The 11,336-nt window shown below is 39.2% G+C and overlaps 1 protein-coding gene across 1 annotated transcript; it reads left to right on the forward strand.

Moving 5' to 3' along the window:
* Positions 1–10,907, forward strand: LOC116406471. The gene is made up of 11 exons (XM_031906430.1): positions 1–73; positions 838–880; positions 1,596–1,657; positions 5,125–5,197; positions 6,192–6,232; positions 6,515–6,602; positions 7,247–7,287; positions 7,569–7,674; positions 8,066–8,121; positions 9,447–9,540; positions 10,532–10,907. The coding sequence occupies exons 1-11, from the start codon at positions 20–22 to the stop codon at positions 10,648–10,650; spliced, it is 777 nt and encodes a 258-aa protein (XP_031762290.1). The 5' UTR covers positions 1–19; the 3' UTR covers positions 10,651–10,907.
* The last annotated feature ends 429 nt before the right edge of the window (positions 10,908–11,336 follow it).

Below are 11,336 nucleotides of genomic sequence, written 5' to 3' on the forward strand. Positions count from 1 at the left end.
ATTTAAGATTAACTCAGAAATGAGTGAACGAATGAGAAAATTCTTTAAAAATATCTTTGGACGAAATAACCAGGTGAGGCGGAAACTTTCCTTTTCCTGTAATATTTAGGGAACGGGGAGTGGAAGGAGCTGCTTGGGGCCCGGCCATTGGGGGGTTTAGATACAAAGCGGGGGGTTCTAGGTACTGAAGCCCAGTATTTAGGCCACGGACAATGTCAGTATTTTGTTTTTCTGGTCAAAAAAACGGCAGCCGAACATTAGGAATTGTCTCCCAGTTGGGTCTTTTTAAAGGGGAAGTTCACCTTTACGTTGACTTTTAGTATATTATAGAATGGCCAATGCTAAGCAACTTCATTATTGGTCTTCATTATTATTTTAATAGTTTTTGAATTATTTGCCTTTTTCTTCAGACTCTTCCCAGCTTTCAAATGGGGGTCACTGACCCCAGAGCCAAAAACTATTGCTCTGTGAGGCTACAATTTATTATTTTTGTTATTTTTTATTACTTTTTTTTCTATACAGCCCCTCTATTATTCATATATCAGTCTCTCGTTCAAACCACTTCCTGGTTGCTAAGGTAATTTGACCGCTGGCAACCAGATAGCTGCTGAAACTCCTACCTAGAGGGCTGCTGAACAAAATTGAAACAATTGAAATAGCAGCAAATTTGATTTTGATAAATAAGGCTCTAAGTGAATAAATTGGAATATTGACTCTGTGCCCTTTGTCTGCAGTTTGGGAATCTGTTTTTCTTCTGTATTTTGCACTTACTTTCCTTTTTGATTATGTAAAACCAAAAATTCTTAATGTTATCTTGTAATTTATCTCTCCCCAAAGGATAACATCCATATCAACGATGTTACACCTGATCAGCCTAAAGGTGAGAAAAACGCACCAAGTGCAGAATCTTACTCTCTATATTTCTCTATCTATCTATCTATCTATCTATCTATCTATCATCATTGTTCCATCTATCTATCTATCTATCTATCTATCTATCTATCATCATTGTTCCATCTATCTATCTATCTATCTATCTATCTATCTATCTATCTATCTATCTATCTATCATCTATCTATCTATCATTGTTCTATCTATCATTGTTCATTCTATCTATCTATCTATCTATCTATCTATCATCTATCTATCTATCATCTATCATTGTTCATTCTATCTATCTATCCTATCTATCTATCTATCCATCCATCCATCCATCCATCCATCATCTATCTATCTATCTATCTATCTATCTATCATTGTTCTATCTATCATTGTTCTATCTATCATTGTTCTATCTATCATTGTTCTATCTATCATTGTTCAATCTATCATTGTTCATTCTATCATTGTTCTATCTATCTATCTATCTATCTATCTATCTATCTATCTATCTATCTATCATTGTTCTATCTATCATTGTTCATTCTATCTATCTATCTATCTATCTATCATTGTTCTATCTATCTATCTATCTATCTATCTAAACATGTGAAATATATTATAGAATGGGCTTTCCGTTCTACTGTTTCTACTAATTCTTATAAATAAATAAATAAATGCTGTGAGTTTGAAACGCCTCTATTTTGCACTATAGAAAAAACTGGAAAATTCAAAAAACTCCGAAAAAGAATATCAAGACTTTTTGGATGTCGGAGGGTAAGGCTGTGTCTCCTATCACAGTAACAAGGGAATAATCTGCCCATCCCTGCCCCATAGAGAGGGCAGAACCTGATTGGCTGATTGGGGCTCATTACAAGGTTTTCTACTGACATACGGGGGATGATTTATCAACAGTTGCATTTTTATTCTCGATTCGAGGTTTTTTTGCACTTAAAAAGACTTGAATGACTGGTATTTATTAGGTGCAAAAACCCCAAAAACCTCAATGTAAAAATTCACCAACCGCCTTCAACATTTTAATTTCAAATCTTTTTATTATGTTGGTTGAACCCCCCACAGACTGTTCTTCCACTTTGGCTCATTCTTCTTCTTCTTCTTAGCGCCCCCCATTTTCTAAACACTACTCCTCCTACAGTTTTAGGGGTGCAATACCCAAACTCCCCACACATCTTCACCCTATAGCGGAGCAGGTTGCTTGTGCTTTTCTAAGCGATTGTGCCCCCCGTCTTTTTGTGGCGCCGCTCCGAACCCCCCAATTTTCCCATTGACTTTGACAGGGAAGATTTTCAAACTGCTGCCACACTTACAGCTTTGAAGCTACAGCCCCCAAACTTGAATAACATAATCATGGGGTCACCCCGAATGAAGCAGAAACATTTGTTGGATGACCCCAAAGTGGGAGGGGCCAACAACAGCCAATCAAATTTTAATTATTGACTTTAATGGGGAAATTGAAACTGCTGCCAATCTTACAGCTTTGAGGCCACACTCCCCAAACTTGAATCACATAGTCATGGGGTCAGCCTGAATGAAAATAGGATGATTATTGGATGCCCAAAAGTGGGCGGAGCTGTGAACCGCCAATCAAATTTTACCTATTGATTTGGCAGAAATCCAACCTGCTGCCATTCTCACAGTAATAGCGTCGGGGTCCCCAAACTTTTTACACTTGGTCACTAGGGGACTGCAGTTTAAGTTTTGAAAAGTGGGCGGAGCCACCAACAGCCAATCAAATTTCACCTATTGATTTTTATTGGTTTGATGCCAGATTTTCCAAACTTTGCTCAGTCAGTCACTGGGTGACTATGCATTCAGGTTTTTTTTTTTTTTAAAATCATGGGGTCACCCCGAATGAAGCAGAAACATTTGTTGGATGACCCCAAAGTGGGAGGGGCCAACAGCAGCCAATCATATTGTACCCATTGACTTTTATGGGGAAATTGAAACTGCTGCCAAACTTACAGCTTTGAGGCCACACTCCCCAAACTTGAATCACACCGTCATGGGCTCAGCCTGAATGAAAATATGATGATTGTTGGATGCCCAAAAGTGGGCGGAGATGTGAACAGCCAATCAGATTTTACCTATTGACTTGGCAGAAATCCAACCTGCTGCCATTCTCACAGTAATAACGCCGGGGTCCCCAAACTTTGCAGGGTTAGGCACCAGGTAACTGTGGTTCAAGGTAAGAAAAAGTGGGCGGAGCCACCAATAGCCAATCAGAGTTTACCTATTGACTTTCAATGAGGAAATTCAGTCTGCTGCCATTCTCACATGTTTAATGCCAGGGTCCCCAAACTTTTCACAGTTGGTCACTAGGGGACTGCAATTTTAGTTTTGAAAAGTGGGCGGAGCCACCAACAGCCAATCAGAGTTTACCTATTGACTTTCAATGGGGAAATCCAACCTGCTGCCATTCTCACAGAATTAACGCCAGGGTCCCCAAACTTTTCACAGTTGGTCACTAGGGGACTGCAATTTTAGTTTTGAAAAGTGGGTGGAGCCACTAACAGCCAATCAGAGTTTACCTATTAACTTTCATTGGGGAAATCCAACCTGCTGCCATTCTCACAGTACTAAAACCAGGGTCCCCAAACTTTTCACAGTTGGTCACTAGGGGACTGCAATTTTAGTTTTGAAAAGTGGGCGGAGCCACCAACAGCCAATCAGAGTTTACCTATTGATTTTTATTGGTTTGTTGCCAGGCTTCCCAAACTTTGCATAGTCAGACACTGGGTGACTACGCATTTAAGTTTTTTTGTATTTTTGTAAGTGGGTGGAGCCACCAACAGCCAATCAGATTTTACCTATTGACTCTAAATGGGGAAATTCAACCTGCTGCCATTCTCACAGTATTAACACCAGGGTCCCCAAACTTTTCACAGTTGGTCACTAGAGGACTACAGTTTTAGTTTTGAAAAAGTGGGCGGGGCCACCAACAGCCAATCAGATTTCACCTATTGAATTTTATTTTATTACTAGGTGACTATGTTCCAAAGTTTAGAAAAGTGGGTGGGGCCAACAACAACCAATTAGATTTCACCTATAGACTTCATATGTTTAAATTTAAACTGCTGCCATTCTTTAAATATTAATACTAAGGTCTCCAAACTTTGCAGAGCTAGTCACCTGGTAACTGCAGTTCAGAGTTAGAAAAAGTGGGTGGAGCCAACTACAGCCAATCAGATTTTACCTATTGATTTTCAATGGGAAATTCAACCTGCTGCCATTCTCACAGTATTAACACCAGGGTCACTAGGGAACTGCATTTTAAGTTTTAAAAAGTGGGTGGAGCCACCAACAGCCAATCAGACTTCACCTATTGAATTTTTTTGGTTTATATTTAAAATGTTGCTTTGCTCACACTGTTTATGTCAGGGTTCCCAAACAAGTGGGAGGAGCCACCAACAGCCAATCCATTTCCACCCATTAGATTTCATTGGTTTATATTTAAACTGATGCCATTATTTAAATATTAATTCCAGGGTTGTTAAAGTTTCCAGAGTTAGTCACTGGGTATTTGCCATTCAAAGTTAGAAAAAAGTGGGCGGAATCACCAACAGCCAATAACATTTCACCTATTTACTTTCAATGGTGAAGTGTAAAATGCTGTCAGCCTCGCAATGAATGCCTGAGTCCCCAAAATTTGCAAGTTGGTCACTGGGGGACTGCAGTTCAAAAATAGGAAAAGTAGGTTGGGCCACTAACAGCCAATCAGATTTCATCCATTGAATTTTATTAGTTTAAATTTAAAATGCTGTCATTCTTAAACTATTTATGCCAGGGTGCCCACTGTTTGTCACTGGGTGACTTCGACTCAAGGTTAGAAAAAGTGGGCGGAGCCACCAATCACAATTCACCTATTGACTTTTATTGGTTTAATTGCTGCTGTTCTTTAACTATTAATCCTAGGGTCCCTAAACTTCGCAAAGTTAGTCACTGGGTAACTGCAGTTCCAGGTTAGGAAAAGGGGGTGGAGCCACCAACCGCCAATCAGATGTCGTTGACTTTCAGTGGGGAAATTTAAGTTGCTGCCATGCAGACACTATTAAAACCAGGGTCCCCAAACTTTGCACAGGGGTTCATGTTTTTCAACCCAACATGAAGTTTGTTCTCAAACTTCCCTTTCTAGTTTCATACTGTTTTTTTACATATTATTTTGCCCCAGTTTCTATTTCATTTTCTCCTAAAATGCTTCTGACTTTGGCTCGTTCCCCCTATAGCCCTGCTGTAGTGATATTGCAGAGGAACCTGAACTTCCCTATGAAGAGGCAGAAATGAAGCCGTACTCTCCAAGTAAGGATTTTAGGGAGAATAAAGAACAAATAGGATCAATTAATCATTGTGTCCCCAGAGGCTCCATATCCAGCCCAATTATATCCAATCACTGACATGCTAATGAATTCTAAATACTGTACTTGCTACTGAGTAAGGGATTGGGCTGCTCTTTGCTAATATACAGGTATGCGATCTGTTATCTGGACACAGATATCCAGAAAGCTCCGAATTACGGAAAGGCCATCTCCTATAGACTCCATTTTAATCAAATAATTCAGATTTTTGAAAACGATTTCCTTTTTCTCTGTAATAATAAAACAGTACATGTACTTGATCCCAACTAAGATATAATTACCCCTTATTGGGGGCAGAACAGCCCTATTGGGTTTATTTAATGGTTAAATGATTCCCTTTTCTCTGTAATAATAAAACAGTACCTGTACTTGATCCCAACTAAGATATAATTACCCCTTATTGGGGCAGAACAGCCCTATTGGGTTTATTTAATAGTTAAATGATTCCCTTTTCTCTGTAATAATAAAACAGTACCTGTACTTGATCCCAACTAAGATATAATTACCCCTTATTGGGGCAGAACAGCCCTATTGGGTTTATTTAATGGTTAAATGATTCCTTTTTCTCTGTAATAATAAAACAGAACCTTGTACAGTACTTGGTCTCAACTATGATAAAATGACTTAATGACTCCAAATTACGTAAAAACCCTTATCTGGAGAACACAAGGTTCTGAGCATTCTGGATAATGGGTCCCATACCTGTACAGATTTCTTATTCAGGGAAATAATCCCGTTACTAGAATGCAACAAGCATTGTGATCCATTGACAAAGGATCTTGGTCTCACGCTATTGGCTAACAGGAGCAAACAGTACTGGGATGCACTGGGCACGCCCACAGCAGCTACACCCCAATATTCCCATAGTTTGTAAATAGATTCCATAATATCAAAATGGTGGATATTTTATATACTGTTTGTTTTGTTTTTTCCCCCAGTTTCTTTTAAGAAATGCTGTGAGAAGATCAAGATGCGTGTGGTGAGTTTTGGGTCTTGTTTGGGGGGGCCCCTATGGAATGGCAAGTAATTGAAAGTAATTGTCAGCCCCGCCTCTATGCCTAAGGCCTAAGGAATAGGGGCGGGGCAGGCAATATATGATTGACAGCTGGGATTTATAATCACCTTTATAATGGGTATGGGTATGGTGATAAAAAGGAGTTTGGGTTTCATGTTTCATTTGAATAGGACTTTTATCATACAGCTTGTTATGTCTGGGTGACAGGGCTCCTTTAAGATGATCTGTTTTTTGCCCTTGTTATAGGATTTGGACAGCTACTTTGCATCTTCGGCTGAGTATTCTACGGAATATCCTGAAGCCTTTGAGCTCGAAATGAAGCCGTACACTCCAAGTAAGGATTTTAGGGACAATAAAGAACAAATAGGATCAATTAATCATTGTGTCCCCAGAGGCTCCATATCCAGCCCAATTATAGCCAATCACTGACATGCTAATGAATTCTAAATACTGTACTTGCTACTGAGTAAGGGATTGGTCTGCTCTTTGCTAATATACAGGTATGGGATCTGTTATCTGGACACAGATATCCAGAGAGCTCCGAATTACGGAAAGGCCATCTCCTATAGACTCCATTTTAATCAAATAATTCAGATTTTTGAAAACGATTTCCTTTTTCTCTGTAATAATATAACAGAACCTTGTACAGTACTTGGTCTCAACTATAATGACTCCAAATTACGTAAATACCCTTATCTGGAGAACACAAGGTTCTGAGCATTCTAGATAATGGGTCCCATACCTGTACAGATTTCTTATTCAGGGAAATAATCCCGTTACTAGAATCCAACAAGCATTGTGATCCATTGACAAAGGATCTTGGTCTCACACTATTGGCTAACAGGAGCAAACAGTACTGGGATGCACTGGACACGCCCACAGCAGCTACACCCCAATATTCCCATAGTTTGTAAATAGATTCCATAATATCAAAATGGTGGATATTTTATATACTGTTTGTTTTGTTTTTTCCCCCAGTTTCTTTTAAGAAATGCTGTGAGAAGATCAAGATGCGTGTGGTGAGTTTTGGGTCTTGTTTGGGGGGGCCCCTATGGAATGGCAAGTAATTGAAAGTAATTGTCAGCCCCGCCTCTATGCCTAAGGCCTAAGGAATAGAGGCGGGGCAGGCAATATATGATTGACAGCTGGGATTTATAATCACCTTTATAATGGGTATGGGTATGGTGATAAAAAGGAGTTTGGGTTTCATGTTTCATTTGAATAGGACTTTTATTATACAGCTTGTTATGTCTGGGTGACAGGGCTCCTTTAAGATGATCTGTTTTTGCCCTTGTTATAGGATTGGGACAGCTACTTTGCATCTTCGGCTGAGTATTCTACGGAATATCTTGAAACCTTTGAGCGTGAAGAGGAGCAGCGAGAGCTATTTAAGCCGCTCACTCCAGGTAAGGATCGTTAGGAACTGGAGTCTCTGATCATAACGGCAAATATGACCCATAACCCCATTTAATTATGGAAGGGGGAGATTTATCAATGTTCGAGATTGTATATTTTTTTTTGCACGATTCGAGATGACTCAAATGTCTATTATTTATTAAGGGCAAAGAGCCCGAAAACTGGAATTTAAATCTTCGCCCTCTAAAACCTTGCGAGTTTCTATAGAAGCCAATGGGAGTTGTTATAGCAAAGCCTGGAACTAAACCAAGACTAAAACTAAAAAGTCTCCCAAAGGGTCTTTCCATTTGCCCAATCATTTAATCTGTGCACTTCTTAATGGAGTTTGATGCAAATTGATGACTAGTAACTGAGCTCATTTTTGTTATTTCTCCCCCTCAGCTCCTTTTAGGAGATATTGCTGGATGGAAAATGAAAATCCTGCATGGAAACCACTGGTGAGTTTTATGTTTTGGAGGGATAATAGCAACGTCTTTATACAGTCATGTAACTGCAATATACAGGTATGGGACCTGTTATCCAGAATGCTCAGGACCTGGGGTTTTCCCGATAAGGGGTCTTTTTTTAATTTGGATCTCAATACTTTATATCTGTTAAAAAAAATTAACCATTAAATAAACCCAAAAGGTCTGTTCTGCCCCCAATAAGGGGTAATTATATCTTAGTTGGGATCAAGTACAGGTACTGTTTTATTATTACAGAGAAAAGGGAATCATTTAACCATTAAATAAACCCAATAGGGCTGTTCTGCCCCAATAAGGGGTAATTATATCTTAGTTGGGATCAAGTACAGGTACTGTTTTATTATTACAGAGAAAAGGGAATCATTTAACCATGAAATAAACCCAATAGGGCTGTTCTGCCCCAATAAGGGGTAATTATATCTTAGTTGGGATCAAGTACAGGTACTGTTTTATTATTACAGAGAAAAGGGAATCATTTAACCATTAAATAAACCCAATAGGGCTGTTCTGCCCCCAATAAGGGGTAATTATATCTTAGTTGGATCAAGTACAGTACTGTTTATTATTACAGAGAAAAGGTAATCATTTAACCATTAAATAAACCCAATAGGGCTGTTTTGCCCCAATAAGGGGTAATTATATCTTAGTTGGGATCAAGTACAGGTACTGTTTTATTATTACAGAGAAAAGGGAATCATTTAACCATTAAATAAACCCAATAGGGCTGTTTTGCCCCCAATAAGGGGTAATTATATCTTAGTTGGGATCAAGTACAGGTACTATTTTATTATTACAGAGAAATTTGTTTAAAATGGAGTCTATGGGAGATGGCCTTCCCATGATTTGGAACTTTCTGGATAATGGATCCCATACCTGTGCTAGCTTTTATAGCTTTGTACAGTGATTTTCACTGGTTCTGCCCAATAAACATTGGGGCTCATTTTTAAACTATAGGCAAATTTGCTCATGGGGAGTAACCCATAGCAACAAATCAGTGATTGGCTTTTTTCAGCCAGCTGCAGGTAGACCAATGAATGTAACAATGTGATTGGTTGCAATAGTTACTGCCCATGGGCACATTTACCAAGTGTTGATAAATTTACCCCCATTGTGCTTTTATTCTTGTTTTTTTTACCACTTATTCTTGTATTGGCTTCATAACTTGCTTCTTCTCATAAAATGGACTTGTATTGTTGGTACTTATGAAATAAGCTTTGTATTTACATTGGTTTTACTATTCTGATGGTATTAAAGTTCTTTTGAATGTGATTTTCTCCTTTTCTTCCCCTTTACTACAGGACTGCAGAAGCAATACAGCATCTATATCTGTTAGTTCCCTGGAAGGGGACACAGAAAGCCAGTCGATCGAGATAATTAAACCGACGGCTTCAGGTAATGTTTGTAACCAATAGGATTTTCTGATCTAAGGGGCAGATTTCTCAAAACGTGAGTTTAGAGCTTAGTAGATAAAAACTTCCCCACGTTCTATTTATCCCTATGGGATTTTTAGAAGTGTATTCATCAATGGGTTAAAGTTAGAACTCATTATTTAATAAACACACTTCTAAAAATCCCATAGGAATGAATAGAATGTGGGTGGGTTTTTATCTATTAAGCTCTAAACTGACATTTTGATAAATCTCTTAAAGGGCACCTATCACCGGAATATTGCTTCCCCCACCAGAGGTTTGGGCTAATAGACCCTACAAATATTGCCGCCCGCACTGGGAGAGCAGCCTCTCACTTTAGGGGCCTAGTGTTTCTCCTGACCAGAGAGCGGGTTCTATCAGCCCAAACCTCTAGTGGGGCAAGCAATGTTTCAGTGATAGGTGCCCTTTAAAGAGCAAATATGATCATAACCCCATTCGTATAAATGCAACCTCACTGCCCTCACTGTGAGGAACCCCCTACCCAACATCCCCCAGCAGGGCATTCCCCAACCCCCTCACTGCCCTCACCCTGAGGAACCCTCTGGTGCGCTGATTGTTTTTATGGGAAAAAAGAACCCCCCCATCTGCCTATAATCCCCCCTAATGTACTTGTACAGAGTAATCATGTCCCCTCGCAAGCGCCTCTTTTCCAGAGAAAACAACCCCAACCCTCATAGTTTTAATACTCCATCCCCTTAACTAGTTTAGTTGCAGTCTCTGCACTCTCTCCAGCTCATTAATATCCTTCTTAAGGACTGGAGCCCAAAACTGCCCCCCATACTCAAGGTGAGGCCTTACCAGGGACCTATAAAAGGGCAAAATTATGTTCTCATCCCTTGAGTCAATGCCCTGCAAGAGACTTTCCATTTGCCCAATCATTTTATCAGTACGGTTCCTATTGGCTTAAGCTACAAACTGATTAAGTAGTTTAACCATTACTTTTCTTTCCCCAGCTGTCAGAAGACATTGCTGGATGGAAGATGAAGATTCTACTTGGGACTCACAGGTGAGTTTGTGCTGGGGAAGGATAATAACTGCCAGTTTATTCACGAGAATTTTATTAATACTCTGACCAGTCATATTCTGGATTGTTGAGGCCTGAAAAAAAGAACTTTACTAATGTTTTGGTTTAGAACAACTCAGTTAGGCAATGTCCCAAAACTCTAACACTCAAATATATTTGTATGTGTAATTTCTATTGGGTTATATTATTAATCTGAGTCCTGTCCTTGGAGAGGCTGATAATTTTAAAAAGAATTTTGTATCTGTGGATTTATTCATTTCTAACGATTTTATATTCTACATTAAATGAATGTAATTCCTGCACCCGTTCCCAGTTTGCCTTTAAAGGTTCCTAAGATTCCCCTTTTTCTGCTTCTCATTGTTACAGGATTCTGCCCCTGATAGTTCCTTGGTAGAGGAGGTACCTGTACCCTTTATACTGGATGACAGTGATAGAGAATCGATCGACCAAGAGGAGGTACTTAGGCCGATCGCTCCAGGTAATGTTTACCCAATCAGTATGTCTGTACAGTAATGGTGTTTGGTACAAACTAGTAGCTAAACCATTATTTGTTTCCCCCCCAGATTCCTCTTTGGTGCAAATGGAAGATGAAGATCTTGAATGGAAGCCACTGGTGAGTGGTGCTAAATAGATTGCCATTAGCCATTTCTTGTAGTAGATTGTTCCAAAAAATAGCGCACTTCTTGCATTGATTTTCATTTTATTTTTACCCCAGGTTCTTAACATTCTCTTTT

Source organism: Xenopus tropicalis, chromosome 7 (assembly GCF_000004195.4).
Source record: "Xenopus tropicalis strain Nigerian chromosome 7, UCB_Xtro_10.0, whole genome shotgun sequence".
NCBI classification, from domain to species: domain Eukaryota; kingdom Metazoa; phylum Chordata; class Amphibia; order Anura; family Pipidae; genus Xenopus; species Xenopus tropicalis.